General features: G+C 34.9%; 2 protein-coding genes and 1 non-coding gene across 6 annotated transcripts in view; 1 reads left to right on the top strand and 2 right to left on the bottom strand.

Moving 5' to 3' along the window:
* Positions 1–20,197, top strand: part of LOC148940155 (nuclear distribution protein nudE homolog 1-B-like) — a 101,173-nt gene extending 80,976 nt beyond the window's left edge. For 2 of the 3 annotated variants that reach the window (XM_089105791.1, XM_089105792.1), the window contains exons 7-9: positions 497–576; positions 15,540–15,622; positions 19,974–20,197. In XM_089105791.1, coding sequence (XP_088961917.1) covers positions 497–576; positions 15,540–15,622; positions 19,974–20,031 — 221 coding nt within the window. In that variant the 3' untranslated portion in view covers positions 20,032–20,197. Of the gene's footprint in view, positions 1–496; positions 577–2,422; positions 2,550–15,539; positions 15,623–19,973 lie in introns of all 3 variants that reach the window. The other variant, XR_016143442.1, reaches the window with a different exon arrangement.
* The window catches only part of LOC148940154 (poly(A) RNA polymerase GLD2-B-like), a 610,602-nt gene that overhangs the window by 485,822 nt on the left and 101,084 nt on the right, over positions 1–23,696 (bottom strand). The window lies entirely within an intron of this gene.
* Positions 1,019–1,091, bottom strand: TRNAV-CAC (transfer RNA valine (anticodon CAC)). The gene has a single exon. It is a non-coding gene; the product is annotated as a tRNA-Val (tRNA).

Raw genomic sequence — 23,696 nt, 5'->3', positions numbered from 1 at the left:
GATCATTGGACTTGGTCACCTGGAAACTCGCTCAACCAAGTATATATTAAATAACCAGGGAAAAACAGGAATTCAATTAAAAAAAAAACAAAAAAACAACTCAGTGTTGAATATTTACCGACAGACAAAAACGGTGTCAAATTTAATAATTGGTTTTGCTTATTTATTTTGACGATTAAAGGTGACAGCACCGGCGGAAATGTGATACTGCCCGAAAAACTTCATAATTTGGAAATAACGAAAAGAAAAATCTTAGATATTTGTGGTTAAAAAGTTTTGATTTTAATTTCCTTGGTACTTTTAGACCCCTAGTTTGATGACAAAGGTTATTAAGGGTCACTCGGCATTCCCAAATTATATACATTTCCCCCCACTGATTTCAAATCCAAACCAGGAGCGAATTTTCTCTGCTCTTTGTACAGTCATGGCTGCCCACTTGACGGTTCATGTGCTTTGAGAAACTAAAAACTGTAGGTCATTGAGTATTTTATTCTAGGAAGCAATGGTATACCCCTAACCCCGTCCGCCCGTGTGTCAGCTTTAAATCTTGTCGGTGATTTACTACGGAGAGTTGGGGTAAGTAGTTTTTTTCTTAAATAAATTGCTAGATTCAATGACCTTTTTGCAATTCAAGATAAAAGCTTGAAATGGTTGTAGGATCAACGTAACCTATACCTATTTGAATAGATTTTAGGTATAGACACAACAATCGTTTATCTCCTCAGTCGTGGTAGTTTTGTTCAATTATTTGACAATAAATAAATCTTAACTCAACAAAAAGAGAATTCATAAAACACTACTATACAGGGGCTGAAGACCTGAGCTGTAGACCATAGCGAGAGGAAGGAGGTCACAAAAATCTCGCTGAGTGTTTTTTGTTTTGTTTTTTTGCTTAGAATATATTTGTCAAATATTTTTTGAAACTCTATCAATGGCTTAGCATAAATATGTCACATACATTTGATTCCCGCCACAAGCAAGCAAGGCAAGCTAATATGGTATACAGAATTTAAAAAGTTGTTCCCGCCCGGGTTTGAACCGGGGACCTTGTGCGTGTGAAGCACACGTGATAACCACTACACTACGGGAACTTGTTAAAAATAGCATTTTTAATAATACTTCATAAATCATATGATGGTTGATAGTGTAAATATTTTCACACTAAAAGTGGAATCCTGAAATTTTAAAAGTTATTTAATTTTTGAAGGGAAGGCTGGTATAGATGTATGAGTAGTCCATTACATAAGGAGCCATTTTACTTACTTCATAATATGCACAATAATCCTAGTTAATATATTGTGCAGTGGGAGAAGCTTTATCATTACTTCTTTCCATGTTTTTCCAGTTTTTCTAAGAATTTCAAGAATTTCTTAGCACCTATATATTAACAGAGCATATATATATATATACCCCTCCCACCCCCTAATGTGCAATATATACACAGAATTACATTCTGAATCTAAATATAATCTTTATTTGCATCATTGGCGCCCATAAGCTGAATTTTAGGGGGGGGGGGGGTCTTAGCTGGTCTAATCGGTACTTCCAATTCTGTATAATAGAAATCTCAAACCAAAAATATAAAATATAAGGCAGCATCATTCAGCCAGGAAGGGGGGGGGGCTGGAGCACCCACCCCCCCCCCCCCCATGGTGTGGAAATATATACGCTGATGTGGATATATTTAGGGGGTGGGGTAAAGTTAATGTGGGAAATGTTTAATGTGCAATTGTCTGACCACATTTTACAAATCATTGCAGAAGATGAATAGGGAAAGTCATTTTCGCATTTCTTAGGGGCTACATACTATATCAGGTGTACCCTAAAACCACGGTAGTTCAGACGTGAAAAGTCCCAAAGGAAAAATTATCGAACCCATGGTCCGTGGGAATAATTCTAGGTTTACTCAGACGTGAAAATGGATTTAGCTGTTTGGTCTGGTGTTGTATGTTAACGATGTAAAAAATACACGTGTGTTTTTGCACTGAAAAATAGATAAGCAATGCCAAAAACCAGTAGCGGTTTTAGGCCTCATAATCTGGGGAGATAAGGTATATCATAGGAATGAAAAAATTAACAAATAAAGGAAAATTAATGTTAGATGTAAGAAAATTTTTTTTTTGGGGGGGGGGGGGCATAGCATAGTTGTATTTTTTCACAAAATCGTATGTTTCACAAGGAAAATCTTTAGCAAGAAAAGAGCAAGACATTTAAACAGCCAAACGTTGAACAGATAACAACTTTCTTATGCAGACTAAAAAGGGCCTAAAAACTTGCCTAAAGGCTAAAAGGGCCTAAAAGACTAAAAACTTGCTATTCCTTTCATCTCATGTTTTGCGTGTTTGTTTTAAGCTTGTTACTACACATTATGATTTAAGTAAAGAAAAGAAAAAAAGAGACTAAATCCTCCCCCTATTTCTAGCTTGAGAAATATTTGTGTATCAGCTGTAGTCGTCTTCGTTGTGTCTGTGATGACAGCAAAAGTAGACAGCTATTTCTTTCTAGTCAACTGTCCTAGCGAATAGATGGCAGATGTATCGCGTCATAAGGTTTGATACCTCTAAACCCCATCTATTCCTACTAACAACTTCTAATATCTCCCGAATTACGACTTGAATAAATAACTGGCGTGTCTTATAAGGCTTAATGTCAATGAAGATCTAATCTTACTAACAGTTCTTAATGCTTTTGATTTTCTTCTAATTTCCTAACTTGAATTGTTTTAATTGCGAAAAAGACTAATGTGTCATGTCATAAAGTTTCATCCATTTATAGCTTGGTCTATTTTCTATAGACAAGTTCAGCATTAATAATGAACCAGCTTATTATTAGTATTTTCCCGGAAATAAAACAACCTGAAAATTTCCCCCAGACAGTTCGCCCTGAACATCTCAACATGCAAAATTGAATTGGTAAAAAGAAAAAAAACAAATTAAAAATAATTTCGTATAGGATTTCCGTCAAATCCTCCCGGTTCTAGGTGTTTACCTCCCGAAAAATACCCCCTCCCCCCGTGGGAAATGCCCCCCCCCCCCGGAAAATACCCTTCGTGGAAAATAAGCCTTTCCAAATTTGAAAATTTTATTTCAGTTTTGTTTTTTTTTATTTCCGTAGGGGTAAGGAATTTTCGTACTTGTGTATTATGCGCCACTCACTCAAGTTTACGCTGCGTAAAACTCGAGAACAAACCGTTTTTTTTTTTTTTTTTTGTTAGTTTCTTCGTTACTTTATTAAATAAATTTGGGCAAAAGATTTGTGCATTAGGGGGAGGGGGTAAAGTATAGCGGTTCTGCATGCAAAATATGTTTGGTACAATTATTCTACATATTAGATAGATAGATAGATAAGTTTATTTTAAATCCAAATATACGGCTATGAACACAGTAAAATAACATAAATGAATGGCACAAATAACATAAACTTTGATCAACGACCATCATATAGCACCTAAATGAAAGACTACATTAACCTAATACTAGTACTTAATACTTGGAAATACGGTCATTAAAAAAAGAAAAAACACTTAACACTTGGGAAAAACACTTAAATTAAGCATTACATTTACTTTATACCGGGATTTTCTTTCTTTATGTTTGTTTTTAGGTAACAAAATTTCCAGATACCTCGCTATTCTTCTGTAATTTTTTAGTGGTCATATACCTAGAAAGAATTGTTTTCTGACTTTAAACTGTCCAAGTACTTTGCCTCCCCCCCCCCACCTATGTGCAAATATATAGTCCAAATTATATATTTCCCATATATTCTGTCTCTTGTCTCTCGCTAAACTGAAAAAACTAACGAAGAAGCCGGTTTGTTCTCGAGATTTACACAGCGTTAACTTAGTGAGTGGCGCATAATAAACAAGCACCAAAACTCCTTCCCCCCCTACGGAAAATAAAAAACTTAAATGAAATTCGCAGATTTGGAAAGCTTTATTTTCCACGGGGGGGGGGGGTAAACGTCGGCCACCGTTTATGATAACATCAAAATTCATAATTTAGTCTGGTAGTTAGCTACCACAGCTGAGTGGATTTGACACTCCTTGGAATCTTGAGGAGCGAGTTCAAAATGTGGTAGTGATGAGTTTGAATATCATATCCAGAATCATATCAAGGTCAGTCCCCCACCTTGACAAACAAAGAAAATCCTTTTTTGGCATTTGTAGCACTGATGTGCATCCCGTTTTGTCTTTTCTACCAGGGCTAGTGGGCTATCAGAATATTAGAGATGTTTAACGGCTTATTTAAAGAAAATTGCTAGATCTAGTGCCTTTTGTAAGTAAGAAAAAACGATCTTTTAAATAAAATAAATGTTTTACAAAAAACTGCATTTTCATGTACAAGGTGGTGAGTGACGTCATAGCCATGGGTCATAACCTATGCTAATACAAAACTTTGATATTTCAGGGGTATATGCAATGCAAAAAAACACTTTTTGTTACTGAGTTAAGTAACAATTTAATTGAAGCAAAATTTTATGGTGATAGCTGAAAAGATAATTCTATTAGGGATTACAAAACGGTTGTAATAAAATTTAAAATTATATGGAAAATAATGAGAAGCCAACTAATCATTTATTATAGAAAACTATTTGTTATTGTTTTGAACCTATAATTTGTCTTTGTTTAACTGAACGTCTCAAGTCTACACAGCATAACCGGTTTTACAACTAATTAAATAATGGAAGCAACAACAAATAAATGTTATTTGGGCTATATATAGGCCCATCAGGGGGGAGGGATATTGTCAGGGTAACGATTATTATGTTGAAAAGGAAGACGAAATAAAAAATTAAATGGTGCTATTTTTATTCTATTCAGATGTCCCCAGGTGGCGATAGGGGAACGCCCTACAGATATGTAGGGTACCTCCATAGGAGGCACTGACCAAGGGGGGGACCTTGTCCCTGGGGGTCCATAATAGAAGCTGGGGCACCCTCACCTGGGGCCATAAATACAGGCGGAGGAGGAAGAAAGACCCTCAAATGTACACTCAAAAGGGCCCACTGGTTTGTCCACAAGCCCCATGAATTACAAGCCTTCTCCCAGTAATGGGTTAAATTGCATGGTGATGCAGAACACCATCGCGGGAGGATCCTCTGTAAGAGGACAACTGCGGCAGGGCGTAAGATCGAGATCTATGGACAACGAACAAATACAACTTAAAAACAATAGGGACATTTTTTTTTCAAGACAGTGCAATTTATACTAGTGAATATTTCGGCCCTATGTCCAAGGGCCGTCTTCAGCACAACATTAAATAAAAAAAAAATATACATAAAAACAAACTTACATTAAAATACGAAGTTTAAAAAACCGCTTTTAAAAACCTTTAAAATAGCCCTAGTATCCTTACTTCAACGAAGTTTAACCAGGACAGTTCGAAGTTCGGGGTATGGACCACGGCCTCTGCAAAGGGCTGCCTCGACCCTTTCGGGGTAGCTGCAAGACTGGGGACCTTGCGATCAACTCTATTCCCACTTGAGGAGTGGCGGCCCTCGAGGAAATTATAGCCTAGTAAACGACCCAGCATTCGCACGGAATTCTGACTAATGGATAATTCTTCTGGCCTTGGTCTGTTTTGACGGGGCGTCTTCGGGCTGAAAAACCTCTTCCTAGTGTATTTATCTATTATGGGTGCCTCCCCGTTGTAGAATAATATATGTAGCCATGAATATATAATGAGACGGAGGTAATAGGCTTGAGATTGTCTGTGCAGGATTTCGACTCTTGTTGATAGAAGAGCATCGCCAAGTGCTGAAAACCATGTTGTGACCAAGATGGGCCCAGGATCGCGCAAAACCTCCATTCATGGAGGTCCCAGGGACTTCTTGCTAGCGCTTCGGTGTAGACTTGCAAGCACTTCGGTGTAGACTTGAGAAGATGTGTGATCCCCATCCTGCACTGGTATCCGGGATCATTGATTTTCCTGTGGCCAAAATAATTTCAAGATTTAAGGAACATGAAAATTGGAACATGGAATGTTACAACATTAAAAAATAACCACCATATCAACATTTTGACTGACGAATCCATACGATTTGAACTAGACTTATTGGAAGTTGCAGAAACTCATATGCCAAGGGTAGGAAACACGAAATTAGGTGATATAGAATTTGTTTACTCCGCCAGGAAGGATGGGATACATAAAACGGGAGTAGGACTAATGATAAATAAGGGAGCTGCTAATTCTTGTATAGGCTGGAAATGTATTATTAATAGAATACTGATTACCCTTTTTATAAGTAAAAAGTTTAGGATATCAGTTACAGTAGTATAAACCCCTGTTGAACCGACTGACGGAGATACTAGTGACTCAGATGAATTTTACTTACAGTTACAGGAGCAAATAGGCAGGATCCCAGGTAGAAATTGATATTTTTACTAGGAGATTTTAATGCCCAGTTATTGATGTTAAAAGTAAAGATCACCATCTAGTAGTGTCAAGGGTTAATTTAAAGCTGAAGTATAGGAAGGGTAACTACCTCCCGGGAAGTTATCATGTTGGAAGACTCCAGGATGAGAATTTGAGAGAAACTTTCCAGGAACAGTTGAATACTAAACTTAAAAGTTTAAAATTTTATAATGTAGAAGATGGTTGGAATAATTTTAGAAAAATAATTTGTGAAGTTGCCGAAGGTGTCTTAGGGAAGAAAGCTAGAACTGCAGCTAAGAATATCAGTGAAAAAGCTGTATGTTTAATAGAAAGGAGAAAGGACTTGTACAAGAATTATCTGAGTGATAGATCATATGAAAAAAAAAAGGAATGTAAGGAAAGTGGAGAAAGCATTAAAATATGAACTAAGGAGGTGTGAAGTGGAGGCCATGGATAAAATTGCCGAGGATCTGGAAGATGCAGCTAGACGGCATAATAGTAAAATATTGTACTGGCTTGTTAATAAATTGAGAGGGAGTAGTCAATCCGGACTTGGCCCAGTTAAAGATGGGAATGGGGCCACAACTAGCGATAAGGAAAGAACTAAAGAGAGATGGGCCGAACATTTTGAGAATTTGCTTAACCGAGATAGAGATCCAGGATAAGATATATAGGAAAATGAAAAAGTTTGTGATACTTCTTGGATGTGAAGGAAGATTTGTTTTGTGAGGAAGAATTAGCGACAGTACTAATAGGATTAAAAAATAATAAGGCTCCAGTTGCTGATAGTGTGGCAAATGAGTTTATTAAATACGGTGGCTCTGAGGTTAGAAATAAGTTACTGAAGATTATGAATATGATTTTTAAAAAAGGGGAAGTACCTAACGATTTTAGCAAAAACCTTAATTAAGCCACTTTATAAGAAAGGTGATAAGAACGAGTGTTGTAATTATCGTGGCATTAGTCTGGTCTCTGCAGATAGCGAACTACTTAATACTGAGGTACTTTTTGGACTCACGGAACCTGCAGTAGTCAACTTTTTAAAAAAACAAAACAGTACGGTTTTAGAAAAGGTGGAGGATACGTTGACTAAATGTTCACTCTTAAGTTAACCATTTAGAAGTACCTTAGTTATCAAACACCTTTAGTCCTCAGTTTTATAGATTATGAGCAAGCATTTGATTCTGTTGATAGAAGAGCTTTAGTAAAGGTTTTTATCTTTGTATGGTATACCAGAAAAATACATTAAAGTGATTAGTGTTATGTATGAGAATAACACTGCTGTGGTTAAGGTAGGAAATGAGGTTAGCAGCTGGTTTTGTATTAAATCAGGAGTTAAGCAGGGTTGTGTTCTATTCCCCTTTATATGGATTATTTTGATGAACTTTGTCTTAAGGAGCACAGGAAAGGCAATGGGAGGTTTTGCGAGGTTTTGCGGTTTTGCGAGTTCAGGGTGCTAGAATAGGTTTGAAAATTAATGTTAAAAAGACTAAGTCACTAAGGCTAGGAATAAGTGAAGATCAAAAGGTGACGTTGGATAATGAAAAGATTGATCAGGTGTGCTGCTTTTTTTCCCTTGGTAGTATTACTAGTAAAGACGGTGCGAGCAGTGAAGATATCAAAAGCAAAATAGTCATGGCTCAGGGTGTTTTTTCACAGTTTAAAAAATGTTTGGCAGAACAGGAATATAAGTCTGCAAATCAAGATTAGAATATTAGAAGCTACAGTGATGACAGTGGCCAAATATGGCTCTGAAGCATGGACACTCAGAAAAGCGGATGAAGGTTTGCTAGATGTTTTCAAGAGAAATTGCTTAAGGATTGTTTTGGGTACCCGGCTGACTAACCGTATTTCAAATAATAGGCTTTACGAAAAATGTGGTTCAATACCGTTCTCTAGGGCTATAATGAAAGAAAGGTTGAAGGGGCTAGGGCACGTTGTGCGAATGAAGGGTGACAGATTGCCGAAAATTGTTCTTTTCGGCCAACCGTCTAGGGCTAAACGGAAAGCAAGTCGTCCTCGTCTGGGGTGGGAGGGAGGACGTCATAAAGAAAGATTTAAAGGAAATGGGAACTTCCTGGGCGGGTGTAAAAAGGCTTTAAATAGATTGGGATGGAGGAGGAGCGTGCGTAGCTGTGTTGGCCTCAAGCGGCTTGGTGCTGCGGTGAGTTGTTGTTGTTAGTAATAGTAGTAGTAACCTATGTTCACCATTCCTGAATTAGTTAGAAAACGCAATTCTCTCTCACTTACCAGTTTTTTTGAAAAAAAAGTTGTTTTTTTGTGCGGTTTTTGTGAAAAACTGGTTTTAAAATATTAAAAACACAGTTTTTAATATTTCGTTACTGTGGTTCGTCCTTGACTGAGTTGCAACTACCACTGCAACCATGATCACACGCTGGAAAAACCTTCCGACTTTTTCTGAGCTCAATATAGTAAAGAACAAAACCCAGTTGTAGTTTACGTCCTCACATAATTGTACTATAACGTTGTTTATGATTGAATAAAAAAGACAAATTTTTCAACTGAAAGTAAGGAGCAACATTAAAACTCAAAACGAACAGAAATTATTCCGTGCATGAAGGGGGTGCCCCCCTCCTCAATACCTTGCTCTTCACGCTAATGTTTTTAGCACCTTTAAAAAAGCTTCCTAATCAAACGACCCTTGTATTTCAGGAGTCGTTCTTGGAACAAATAGTCAAATTGTAAAGTAAAGAGCAAGGTGTTGAGGAGACGGACCGCCCCCTTCATATACAGAATAATTTCTGTTCGTTTTGAATTTAATGTTACTCCTTACTTTCAGTTAAAAAAAAAAAACTATGAAAAATTCCCATCACGGGAAACTCCTCCGTGTATAATTTTCTCCCAGGAAATTTACTTCTCCCCCTTAAAACTGTTTCCGTTTAATTCCATCCTCTCTGAAAATTATCCCCCCCCCCCTTAAAATTTCTTGCAGACGATTCGACCAGAAAAATTTTCCTCAACATACTGTCATTTGAAAAAAGACTAAACCCTAATTGTTTTTCTAATCACTCCGGAAATCCCTCCCTTCCATGAAATTTTTTCCGGGAAATCAAAAGAAGCTGAAAATTTCCCCCGGAAAATCCCCGGGTCGTCTCAACGTGCAAAATTGAATATGTAAAGACAAAATAAAACAACTAAAAAGAGTTTTGTATAGGAACTCTGTCAAATCCCCCCAGTGTAAAATTTGCCTAAGTAAAGCTCACCCTCGAAAATTTCTCTCTTCACGGAAAGTTATCCCCATGGAAATCTGTCCCAAGGACAAATCCCCCCCCCCCCGAAAAATGTTTGCATACTTTATACTTCAATAGAAAATAGCCTATTATACGTAAACAATGAGCAAATGTTATAACTTAAAGACCTATCTTCAAGGGCTATGGGGGGATATGTTATCTCCATAGGCATAGTTTTGGGACCTTTCAACTATGCTGAACAAAATGGCCATCTCCAAATTTGGATCGAAGTTTTCCGAAATTTTGGGAAAAGGGGACGTGGAAGGGGGGCTATGTGACCTCCAATATATTTGGTCACTTAAAAAGGGCATTAAAACTTTCAATTTCAGTTCAATTGAGCTTTCTCCCGATGTTCTAGGACCATTGGTTCAGTACGATCATCCCTGAAAAAAAAAATGCATTTATTATCTTTTCTTCTGGCAAAAAATGCAAAATCCCACATTTTTTGCAGATATGAGCTTGAAGCCTCTACAATAGAGTTCTTTGATACGCTGAATCTGATAGTGTAATTTTCCTGAAAATTCTTCGACTTTTAGAGGGCGTTTCCCCCCTTTTTCGAAATCAGGCAGATTTTCACAGGCTCGTAGCCTGTTATGGGTAACACTAAGCTTAATGAATCTTATTTATTTGTAATCTGCATAATAAGCTGAGTCTTTGACATGTCTATTGATATCAAAATTCTTTTTTTTAGAGTTTCGGTTACTATTGAACCGTGTCGCTCCTTACTTATAGTTCGTTACCACGAACTTTTTGATTGTAACCTACGTTTATGACGTTATTCATCATATTCTAAATGAAGACGCAATTTGTTTGTCAAAAAATATATTCCATCTTAACACTATTTTTTTTTTTTTTATTACAAAAAAAAGTAATTACAGAAATTTCCTTTCATACGAGCCTTTAAACAAGTCTTTGTGATGTTCCAGTGCCCCGCTAGCACTAGAAAAGGAAAAAAAGAAAAGAGAAGATACGTTGGTGCTACCGATGCGAAAGTGGGATTTTCCTTGTTGTTCAAGCCAAGGGACTGCAAGATTTCCGAATAGTGTCTTCTGTTTGACGAGTTTGTTGATAGTGTGTTTTTTTGTTTCTGCCCGGCGCCATTTTTGGGAGCTTCAAGCTATTTTGTAAAATTCCAATAAATTGATTTTCGAAAAAACATTTTAGTACTTAAGATGAATTAGGTAATATTTACCATTCCTGGATCAGCTAGAAATGACACTTTTTTCTCACTGACCAGTTTCTTTTTAAACACATTTCCAATTTTTGTTACTATGGGCTGTGGTTTGGCCTTAAAAAGTTTGCAGCTACTGCTGTAACTGAAAATCGTGGCTATAGTTTTTATATGTGACTTCAAAGTTTCCCAGAAACAAATGTTCTCTTCTTATTTCTTAATATATCAAGCCCTAGTCAACTTAATGAATTACTTTTGAATGATAATATTCAATCTCTAGTTAATTACTTTTAAGGTTCGTGAGCTCTTGCACCCACTTGCTTCTTCGGCTTTCGCTTGTAAGATAAATCTGTTGTTGTTGTTTTTTTTTGTTTACTTGATGTCTTTTGTTTTCTACTCCCTTTAATGCCCATATCTGTTTATGAAAATCCAGAAACTTCATTGACAGTCTTAAGATTAATTGGGTCTTAAATATAACCACTTTTGTGCTTGGGCAGCCTCTGTTTATGATAACATTCTTTATACATTCTTACAATTAGCTACCACAGCAGAGTGAATTTGACGCTCTCCTTGATGAAATGACTATGTGGTAGGGATTCGCGCAAATTATATCGTCTTTCTCTCTTGGTTTCAACCTCTTTTCTTCCAACTCAGTTTTTAATTTTGGTGGGAAGCTTTATACCTTTCGATTTATTTTATTTTGAAAACGTGGGTATGATGCGCTATTCTTTTGCCTCCATAACGGTAAATGCTTAATAATGAGTACCATACAGTTCACGAAATTAGAAGACAAGGTTTTCCTTGCCTTCTCTCTTCAACCTCTAACAAATCGTATTGACTTTTCCACTTCTTCAGTCAATTTACTTTGTTCTGAATGATATGAAAAGAACCTACAGTGACAAACTAACAATCCGCAGAATATTTGAATTCGTTTTTGCGGTTGTTAGTTCTGCCTCTGCTTGAGACGAAGCTTTTCTCAATTTTATTGTTAAGCTGTTCAATAGTATGAGCGGTGACTGTCTCTGTTATATAATTTTGCCGTGGCTGAAGTACTTCAATATTGCTAATTGCATTAAACAAATGCTTTAATGTCGTCAGATTAGTGTGTTTGTCATAAAAATGGTATCAGACGGCATATCGAACCGAACCGCACAACATCTTGTCTAGGGTTGAAGTCATCAGAATTTCATTTTCAGGGTCTTATATGAATAGAGCCGTAATAAGAACTAATAATTTCTTCGATTTAGACGAACTGTTTAAATTTAAAAAGACTAAAGTATACATTCAGTCACGTTCGGCTGTGCCATACTTCGGTTAGTGTTTTTTACTAACCGCATGATTTCTTCATGCGGTTCTTCTTGCGGTTGTTAGTACTGCCTCTGCTTGAGACCAAGTTTTTCCCAATCTGACGGCTAAGCTCTTCAATACAGGGTTGCCATCACAGTCAGTTCCTAAATTTGCGTACTACACAGTGATTTTTGGTGCTATAGCAAAAAATTGACTGTAATAGTGCTAAGATAGCACTGTATTGCTGTTTTAGCAACCTTGAGCATGTGCTACAGTGCAGCACATAATAAAATAGCGCTAAAATAGCATTTTGTCCTATAGGTGGCAACCCTGCTTCAATAGTTTGAGTAGTGACTGTCTCTGTTATGTAATTTTGCCATGGCTGAAATACTTCAATATCGCTAGCTATATTGATAAGTTCAAATAAGGATAAAATCCTTTTAATAGACGGTGATGATGATAGCAGTGATAGAAATTCACAAAAATGTTAGATATTTCGGTCACATATGCAGTGACCGTCATCAGTAGTAAAACTACTGATGACGGTCACTGCATATGTGACCGAAATATCTGGTATTTTTGTGAATTTCTATCGCTGTTATCATCATCACTGTCTATTAAAAGGATTTTATCCCTAGTTGAACTTCTATTTAACTAAGTTATTGTTATATAACTAAGTTATTATTATAACTAATAGCTATTAAGCACGTATACTAGTTTTTAAGACCTGAGAGGTGAGAGGAGGGTTAGTTGCCCTCTGACTATTAAAAAGGGCACTAGCCCTTTGAATCTCCTATCGAATGAGTCCTTTTTGAAGTTTCTACTACAAAGCTTTCTATAAAAACCTTATATGCCCCCAGGGCATATATCTTTAATGTATGTATTTTGACTGATTTTGACCTACAATCAAAAAATGTTCCTGATCCCTGATTTCTGTGGTGTTTTGCAAAAAGGGCTTAAGTCCACTTTTCCTAATTTTTACTGGAGACCAAAATGAAAACAAAACCCCACAATCAAAAAATCTTTCTCATTAATCAGAATTTAAAAAACTTGAAACTTCAAAGACTGATTCCTAGTAGACATTTAGATTGGGTTTCACTGGAAATGTCCAAATTGAATTGTTGGTTACTTAGAAGATAAGGAACTTTTTTATGCCCTTTTGGAACAATTTATGACTCGGCCAGAAATAAAGATAAGTCCATTTTCAATAGACCAATCGATAGATCTCTTCGAGCTCTTTTGAACCATGTATTTAACTCATTTTCTGAAAAAGTGTACTTAAGCCCTTGTTGCGAAACACCAAAGATTTAGGTCATTGATATGTCTCGTCTTAATGTCTCTACTTCTTTAATAAATGTTGACTAACTGAAAGAAGAACAAAATGATCCCCAAGTATATTGTAAATATTTGTTAACGCATGCTAGCTGATTGCACTATAAACTATTATAATAACGCGATGTTTTTTTCACGCTAGAGAATTCGCCTCGATTCTCTGTGAGTTCATGTCATTTGTCTTTGGGGTAATTTATGGGGGCAAGGTAAAAAAAAAATTGAATTTATGTATTTTAGTGTTTCTTTAAACTTTATCTGGTTTTGAAGTATTCGTATATTTATCAAAACAGTAAAACACAGGTGGTTTGCGTGATCTTTGGGGGGGGGGGGGTGTAAAATTAGATGAAAATTTTGGTCCAGAGACCTGAAGTAAGTCAGTGACAGAGGCGCTTCAGTAAAGTTTATCAGAATCTCATCCAGTCAAATTTTAAGACCCAGAATTTTTCGTATCTTGAATGCAATTTGATATAGTGCTAATTTCATTGTTAAAATACATATGAGTCAGGAAAATAGACATTTTTTATAAATTAAATTGGAAGAAATAAAGCAAAAATATATGTGGGGATGGCGGACCAAGAATGTTGTTTGAAATGGAGGCAGGAGATGGGGCCTTACGTTTTCCCTTGTGTTTTTCTCCAAATGCTTAAAAAAACTTTCGAGGGGGATATGTGCAAGGCCGTATCCAGGGGGGGGGGGCTAGGGAGTTTGAATCCCCCCCTCTCCGAAATGTTTGTTTGACTCGTAAAAACGTAACCAAAATGCATATAACCAATTTTTTTTATGCCCTTTTTAAAAAAAATTGTAATCCCCGTGCCCCCCCCCCCCAAAAAAAAAAAAGTTTGTAACCCCTCTTCCCCCAAAAAAATCCTGGATATGTGCAAAAAAATTGCACTATTTCAGGGCGCAAATGTATGCCCTAAACGCTCCGCTTTTTTTCAAATATAGAGTCTTTGAATGAGTTTGATCGATATATATGAAATTGAAATTATAATTTACCAAGCAAGCTGCTGTTTTGTGTATAGTTATAGCTTATAACTAAGGAGGTTTGCTTGTTGTGATTCCATAGTTTTAAGAAGAAATTTTCCGTTTTGGAAATGCATGGTCTGAAATTATTTTGAGAGGACGAACAGTGCATTTGTAAACGAGCTATTAATAATAATTATAATTAATTACATAATTAATATATTAATTAATACATTAATAATTATAATCAATGTTTTGGTGTTTGAAACGTTTCTTTATTTATTAAAAGTAAGCTTTGTTGCAGGATTTGCTCAAATTTAGGCTGATTTATGAGTTATTCTGAGTTTACCTTATGTAAATTGTCTACTTGCTAAGTTTGAATCAGTTAGGGGGTGGGGTAATTTTTACTTTTGTTGCATATGCGATTTGTTTATCCGAGTCGTTGCGTCCAAGGCCAAGCGCATTATGAGTTCATATAGCTTTTTCTGACAGAGATTTGTAAATAAAGGCAGTTCGAAGTTTGCAAAATAAGTTGAATCCTATTTGACAGAGCTATGAAGTGAAAATTCTCAAGGAAGATGGTTTTTTTAATTTGTTGTTTTTATTCAAAACTTTGTATTTGAGGATATTTGGCTATATATGATCGGATAACGCTCAAAGAACTGTTAATGTAGTAAAAAATTGTTGTTTCCGCGATACAAATTTTGCCTTTTAAAAGATTTTCAATGAGATATTTCCGAAGTTGAAGAATGTATTATAGATAGCGCCTTGCCAGAAAGCCATAAATTTGAATACAGTTTTAACACGAGTTTCTGCTTTAATTTTCACGTACAGTTTGGCACAAAATGGCTAAAACAGCACCTTGTCACGGTGCGACCTGACCATAATTATTGATATCATTCGTGTTGATTCGGGCAGCTGAGTCAAATATTTTTGATTTCATTCATTACCTCCTCGTCTCTCTCCTCGCCGACAATCACTTATGTCTCGCACATTAAATGTATACTATTGTACTATTTGCAGTTTTATTTTAAAGATTGTGTTAATGTTTTCGCTTGTTTGATTACTGACTATGCATAGCTAAGTTTGGAATTTAAGTTTTATTTTATAAAACTTTAAATTTTTATTATATTATTTTATTAAGTAAGGGATTATTTTTAGGCTCTTGAAACAAAATTAGCATCCTGCAAGACCTTAGTAAAAGAGACAAACAAGTCGACCACTAGTTCCAAAGATATATCAAGGTATGTGGCCTTTTTTCTATTAAAATAAATTAGTTTAGTTTGCCATGTATTTCCTTTGTTTTTATCTTAACAGTAAAAAAACCCTGAAATGTATTTTTCAACTTTTCTTGATTTTATGCAGTTTAACTTGATGCCTTTTGAACATCTACATATTATCTGTAACAGACTTCAGAGTCAAAGAGCATGTGTTTTCGCATTCCTATTGCCGTATTTCTTCCACGCAACCACCAAAAGTTCCCTTATAGGCATTTGATCCAAGGAGTATGCTAACTTAGAAGCTGGAAACTAATGTTACTGTCGACACAAAAAAAATAAACCTATGCCATCTAGCATTTAAATTTTCTTGGCATCTTTAAGTGTAATAATAAAGCGAAATTAATTTAATCTGTGTAACTGGCTAAATTACTGTATTAACAAGTGCCTGATCTCAGTTTCTGAGAAAAACTATAAGTAAGAAGCTTGAAAAATGCCAAGAAAGGCCTAATGTTAAATGGCGCTGGCGTTTTTTCGACACTAGCGCCAATTACTATTCATACTCTTTGAATTGAACCATAAAAGTTGCAATTTCGTATAAAAGTTTCCTTCTCTTACTGCTCAAATGACCATAAGTTAACAGTGAAAGCTGTGTAATAAATGATAATGGTGAGGTAATTGGGGGACTTACAGAGATATATCCATATGATTGCCGTGAACCTGAGTAGGGTCAATTAATGCATGTTTTTATGGACTGTCGTTTACTATAATGATAATGATTTATTTATGATCCGCTATGGAAATACTTCGGAAAAGCCGAGTCAAACACATGAGAATCAGCCGGCGTCGAAGCCTTAGTTTTTCAGTAGCTCTTGCTTCTTCTTCTGCTAATGAATTGTTATAAGCTTAGTTCTAACATCTGATGCCTTATACTCAAGGCCTGACTTGTTCTACATCATTCATTACTTTCTACGTTTTATTCTGGAATGACGTATAGGCATACATTTTTGTTTGTCAATTCATACTTGCTACAATATAAAGTTTAGTAAATATGGAGCATTTAAATTACTGATTTGAATTAATGGCATCCAAAACTAAATATGGAACAAAACAAACTCATGTAAACACAAAATTTCAAAATATATCCCTTATCTAAATTTGTTTTCGTTTCCTTTAGTATAGCTTTTGTGTTTTTCTTTCTCGCCCTTTTTTTATACGGTTGTTTAGGGTTTTTTTTTCCGTTGATAAAGGCTTCGACATTCAGACTTTTTTATTACTGGTATAATTTTCTTTTGCTATTGTACGTTTTTTTACTGTCTTTTAAAAAAATTGCCCTGTTTTTTCCTATGTGGATTTCGTTTAAAGTGTAGAAGTTATGGTAGATCCGCAAACAGAATTTTATAATCAGTAAAACAAAGAACCTGCTGAATAATAAAGGAAACTATAAAAATTTCATATCGAAGTTTAATACCATAGTTCAAAATCAATCCCTGAAAGGGCGAATTGGAAAGTTTCTCTTGAATCCCGATTGAATCAACTCATGAAATTTTATCAGACGATCCCTTCTACTTATGCTCGCTTTTACCTTACCATATATTGCCATGAATGGGTGTTGTCTTTTCATAGCTAGGGCAGAATATCCATGTTACCAATCATATATATTTTACCCATGTACCCCATTCTATCCATTTAAATTCATTGTCGTTTCCTCGGTGTAATTTCACTTTCATTATTTAAAGTACAGTAACATAAGGTGCTCGGCACTTATGCGTGCAAAGCGGACCACCGTCACCGAATATCTAAACATAGTTAGATATTAATGAATATATTGATGATAATTATCATTAGAATTTTTTGATAGGATGTTTCTCACTGTGTTCATTGCTGTTTTCATGGATTGTAATTTAGTAGACTGGATGGTTAGTTTTCTTAGGATGTCGTTATTTAATCTGTAAATTTATTGATAAAATGTAGTTTTCCTGATCATATCTATTTCCACGTCTATTGATCACGAAACTTTGCGTATTTCGGAGTACATGTTTGTCTAGTTTTTTTTATATTTTGGTAACATAAATGTTAAATAAAAAAAAAATTGGCTACTAACAACTTATGAAAAGGTATAAATTGGGCGAAAATTTTCAAAATGGGCATTCAAATGCAAACCAGGATTTGAAACATCTTGGTAGATGCAAAATTCAAAACTAATACGAAAATCCAATGCAAAAATATTTAATAGTTATTACTAAAATGAAAGAATTTGCTGTTTTGTTTTATTCTTGAAGTTCTTTTTAATTTTCCAGTTAAAATCCATCAAGTATTTTCTCCCATCAGCCTTTGCCTTGCCATCAGCATCAGCCATCCGCCTCGAACTGCTAAAAAATTTTACTAAACATTGTTGGCAACAAATATTTGTTAGAAGTGGGAAAAAAAGCATATAATAAGTTTTGTCTTGGTGTTTTTTAGACCACAGACGCTACTACTACTACTACTAACAACTCACCGCAGCACCAAGCCGCCTGAGGCCAACAAAGCTACGCACGCTCCTCCATCCCAATCTATTCAAAGCCTCCCTTTTTACACCCTCCTACGAAGTTTCCATTTCCTTTAAACCTTTCTTTATGACGTCCTCCCACCCCAGACAAAAACGACCTGCTTTCTGTTTAGCCCTAGACGGTTGGCCGAAAGGAACAATCTTCAGCAATCTGTCATCCGTCATCCGCACAACGTGCCCTGGCCACCTCCACCTTTCTTTCATTATAGCCGTAGAGAGCGGTATCGAGCCATATTTTTCGTAGATATCGGTCAGACAGAGGTTGAGAGGTTTGGAATACGGTCAGACAAAAGGTGTATAATACAGATATCTAACGGGTGTATCTTGCCATGTTAAGAAAAGTTTCGGATATTAGACGTGCCTTGAAGCCGTTCCTGATGATTTTGACATATATTTGAAGACAGTGTTGCCCTATTTATTTGAAGATCAATTTATTCCCGCGATCAATTCATGTCTATTCAACAATATTTATTAAGTGGTCCTAGGTTTAAAAGTGGTAAGTAATCACCAAGCTACTGATTATTCCGTCATTTATATTTAATTCTCTTAGCTTTGTTTTTTAAATATTAAATGCATTGAATAGACTTGCTTTTAGCAGGCAGCATTCATGGAAATTTTTTGGTTAAAAAATAAAGACAGACGCGAACAAGTACTGAATTTATCGGTTATCAAAAAATTGCTCGGTCGGATATCTGCATTTGGGAAGGCGTGATAACATCTAACCGTCAGGACATCGACAAAACCCGTCTTAACACTGAAAAAAAAAATCCGTCAGAACCACTAACCGTCATAACATCTAGAATTTTAAATCTTTAGTTTTTTTGGGGTTTAGGGAGGAAAAGGTACCTAGGTTAGGTTACGTATTTAATATATGCTATGCTTTACTCCCAACCCCCTGATGTGCAAATATGTAGCCGAAATTTGTTTCTAAACTGTTATATACTTATTACTATCATATAAACTTCTAAATTTTTTGTCGATGTTATGACGGTTAGTCGAAATGGTAGCACCCCATCTGCATTATATGTGTTTTGTATATAATGCAGGATCGACCGTGAAGAGCCATCTACACTGGTAATAATACAGAGTTAAGGTTCTTCTGAAGGAAGCTTCATATTAAAATAAACGTAGTACCAATAGATTCCTTATACTGTGAAGAGCCATCTATATTTCTAACTCGATATCTTTTATTTTCAGAACTAAGATGATGCGAGTTAATTCAGCATCTATAGTTTAATGACATTGATATTTTTATTGTTGAAAATGTAAGTTACATTGGAAATATTGCAGAGTTAAGGCTTTTCTGGAGGAAGCTTCTTAGTAAAATAAAAGTAGTACCATTAGATTCTTTATCTTATGCTCCTTTTCAATATAATATTAGTTAACTGACAATGCAACCCACCCCCCTCCCATGATGGTTCCAAATATATACCCCTTGGAATATATAAAAAAAAAACCTACAACAATGAAATTCTTATTTTATATTATGCAGCATTTTTCTATTAATCAGATTATCATGTTTCCTTCCACTATCAGCCACTGCTTAGAATCATTTCAAATAATATTTTGGTAAGCTCAATCGCAAATTAAATGAAACCACCAAAACATTGAAATTCTTGTTATATATTATGCCACATTTTTCTATTAATCAGATTATTCTTCTTCCTTCCATTATCATCCACTTTTAATTTCAATTCAAATAATATTTTTGGTAAATATTGCACTCAGTCACAGGTGAAGATATTGCCAAAATTGAAGAAAAACCTTTGCTACAAAAGAAACTATGGCGGATGATTAGACCCATCTATATTTATTTTTATTTTTCAGAACTAAGATGACGCGAGGTAATTCAACATCTGCTGTCTCCAGTTTATTGAAGTGTTGATCTTCCCGAGTGAAAATGTTTTATTTTTAGTTTAATGTCTGCCAAAGCAGTGCAAATTTTTTTCGTATGTAGTAATGGAATGCTTAATGTGCTGCAAAGTTATATGTTAAATTGAAGGAATTACATGCTTTTTTTATGACATTTTGGATGTTTTTCCAGTTTGTAATCATTAATCCAGCAATAGTCCTCTTCAAAAAAGAATATTACTAAATAAACTTTTTAAGTACCAGGGACATTAAAATGAGTGTGATTCCTTAAATTGGTCAAGTGGAATGTTACAAAACCATAGACGTCTTAGAAAACCGGGTAAGTCAATTTTTAATGCGAAATATGCTCAATGCTGGTGTGCAATTTTTACACTTAACGGGTGAAAAATTTAAAAATTAAGAACGTGTGAAAATCACTGAAATGAGCCAACAAAATTTATTATGTGTTATATATGATGCATTATGTTTCCTGGTTGCTGTAGCAAAAGAGAGAAACTGCCATTAATTGTCAGTAAACTGTGTAAAAAAAAGTGGCTGAATGATTAAAACTATGCAAGAATATAACCCTAACAACTTGTTTCAATTTGAAATGAAATGTTTATATTATTGAACAGCAAAAAACCTAAGCTATGCATTAATATGTTTATTATTAAAGTTCTTCAAAATTAAACATTTCAAATCATTAGCTGGCTAATCGACTTACCTGGAGAATATGTTTGACCAATTAGACTATCTTATTTTCATTTACTTATCCGTTTAGTTAACTTTTGAAATATCAATAATATCCTTTTTTGTTCTGATTCGAATACATCACTTTTCTTGCTTAATTTTGACATTTTATTATTACCCTATAATTGGCCTATATTTGTTCAATAGCAGCATACGGGTGTACCGCCGTTGTACTTATCTATATTTGGGCTGTACAATTGTTTGGCTTCGTCTTTTGTGTATACCGAAATGTTCCCGCTTGTTTGTCTTCATGATTCAGTGAGGCAATAAAGGAGAGAATTTCACCGGAAAAGAAAGTTGTTGATAGTTGAATAACAACTCAAATAAAAATAGTAGAAAACTCCCGTTCTCAGGAATAAATAGACCTAAGATAGACTCTGGGGGGGGGGATGTTTTCATTTTGATGTCCAAATAAATTTTGATACAAAGTTAAAAAAGAAATAACAACAAACAAAAACATTAAAAAAAATCAAATTAAAATTAAAAAAAATCATTAAACTTCAAAATATCTGAAAAGATATGGAAAAAAAATGATGAGACGACTATTGTTAGGCAATGAATTTTAATATAGTCAAATTTAAAAATAGAAAGAGATGCGATAAAATAAAAGTTCTATTCTGAAAATGGCTTTCCCTTTTAAATATTGCCAAACTTGTGGTGAAACAAAAATGACACAATCAAACACAAAATTGATAAATAAGAATGCATAAAAATTTCATTAAATAAACAGGTCATTCAAAATTAAATACTCAGCACGAAAAAAAATGCAAAAACATGTTAAATATATTACAATCATGTGAAATACATTAACAAAATCCAAAAAACCGATAAAAGTCAATTAAGCGCAACAATTATAAAAGGTATTAAAAAAGGAAAAAATAGACCATATGGACTTTAAAGGGGGAAAAATAATTGAAAATGGGGATACAGGTTATAATTAGAAAGAAAGGAAGTATAGAACTCCTTTAAAATCTTTCTATTTTTCAGCAAATTGGATTGAAGGTGATTCGTGACTTGGGTCTGGGGAAGAAATTGTCCCTAGGCCTAAAAATTTTATATTTTGATGTAATAAAGCAATGAAAAAATGGAAAGAATACGTGAATCTCAGGAACAATAGCAAAAATTGTTAAGAAAAAAGTAGAATCAATTCGAAATAAATTTAGAAAAAAAACTCAATAATAAACTTAGTAGGTAATTCAAAAAAAAAATGTGCAAATTGAAAATGGAGTTAAACGTTAAAATTAGAAATATGTTTTGGTATACAACTCCTTTTATATCTTTCTATTTTGTCAGTAAATTTGAGTGATTGGAGTGACCCTTTCGGCTTTATCCCTTCGGAGGACACTCCTGATAGCATTTTTTGGGGAGGGAATTGTTCCTGGGTCTGGAAATTATTTGGATCCTTTGGCCAAAGCTGAGGCAAAAGGCCTCACGTCTTTTGTAAAGCAAAATCAATGAAAAAAGTTAAGATCTTAATTAACTTTCATCAATTGAATTTATACTTCCAATAGCTTCAAGCATAACCAAATTAAAGGACCTTTAAAGGTCCATTCTAATTAACAACTAACTTAAATTGAAGAGGAAAAAATCTATACGAATATCTCAAGAACCCTGAACTTTTGTGCTGATTTATATTGTGTTATTTATGTCCTTTAGGTTGAGTCGTAAACTACTCTAGCGAAAGGGTATACCTGCCATAAAAGGATTAATTGTCACTTTTTTTCTAAAAAATAAGAAACAGAATGGTTTATTTCTGTAACTATACTCTTGGCTTTGAGGGAAAAAATTTTCTTTTTTTCTTTTTTTTGGAAGCCTACCCTGCATCTTATTGGTTACTAGAAAAATCATTTTGCACTTAAAATTGACCTGAAAATGCTAAAAGAGCAAAAAAGAGGCACCTGTTGACCAACTAGGTATACAGTGCGAGGCCTTCGGGTTACCCCCTCTCCCTGTCAGAAAAAGAGATCGTCATTTTTATGTTTTTTTCCGGTAATTTCTGATATTTTCATATAATTCTCCCATTTTGTGTCTTTTTCGAATATGCTGCCCCCCCCCCCCAATTTAGACCACTTTGAAGCAAAATTCAGTGGGAAGGCTTTTTAGCAAAGAAAATACAAACGAAGAACTAAAAACAAAGAAAGAAATTGGGTTATTTTCCCATAGTTCAGTTGTAAACTCAAAAGTAGTTATCTATTAACAAACCATTAAAGGACTGAAAATAGCTTAAAACAAAATATGCGAAATAATAAGTCAAGCCTTTCAAACAGCTCCTGGTAACGAACTGTAAGTAAGGAGCGACACGGCTCAATAGTAACCGAAACTCTAAAAAATGGAATTTTAATATCAGTAGATGCATAAAAAAAATCAGCTTATTATGCTTATTCCAAATATTTAAGATTCTTCAAGTTTAGTGCTACCCATCAAAAGTTACGAGCCTGAGAAAATTTGCCTGATTTTTGAAATGGGGGAAAATCCCCTAAAATTTAAGGAATCTTAATGAAAATCACACTATCCTCTTTAGCGTACTAGTGAACCCTACTGTAGTAGTTTCAAGCTCCTATATACAAAAAATGTGGAATTTTGCTATTTTTGCCAGAAGACAGATCACGGATGAGGTTTATTTTATTTTTTTTTTTCCCAAGGGCGATCGTATTGAAATAATGGTCCTAGAAGATCGGAAGAGAGTGTATTTAAACCAAGGTTAAAAGTTTTAGTGCCCTTTTTAAGTGACCAAAAAGATTTGAGGGGAATTTGACGGAATTGTTATACGGAATTCTCTTTAAATGTCTTACATTCTCTTTGCCACATTTTTCATGTGGTGATGTTCCGGGAGAATTATCCGGGATTTTTTTCCGCCTGTTTTGATTTCTGCCGCGGAAGAGCGAGTTCTGGAGTTTTCAAGAAACCGATTTGAAATCAAAGTCTTATTTAAATGAAAGAAGGCTAAGA

This window comes from Artemia sp. Qi Xiang Cuo, chromosome 20 (assembly GCF_049724085.1).
Source record: "Artemia sp. Qi Xiang Cuo chromosome 20, ASM4972408v1, whole genome shotgun sequence".
Classification (NCBI taxonomy): Eukaryota; Metazoa; Arthropoda; class Branchiopoda; order Anostraca; family Artemiidae; genus Artemia; species Artemia sp. Qi Xiang Cuo.
The sequence above is the reverse complement of the archived record's forward strand: the minus strand, read 5'-3'. Positions and strand labels throughout refer to the sequence as shown.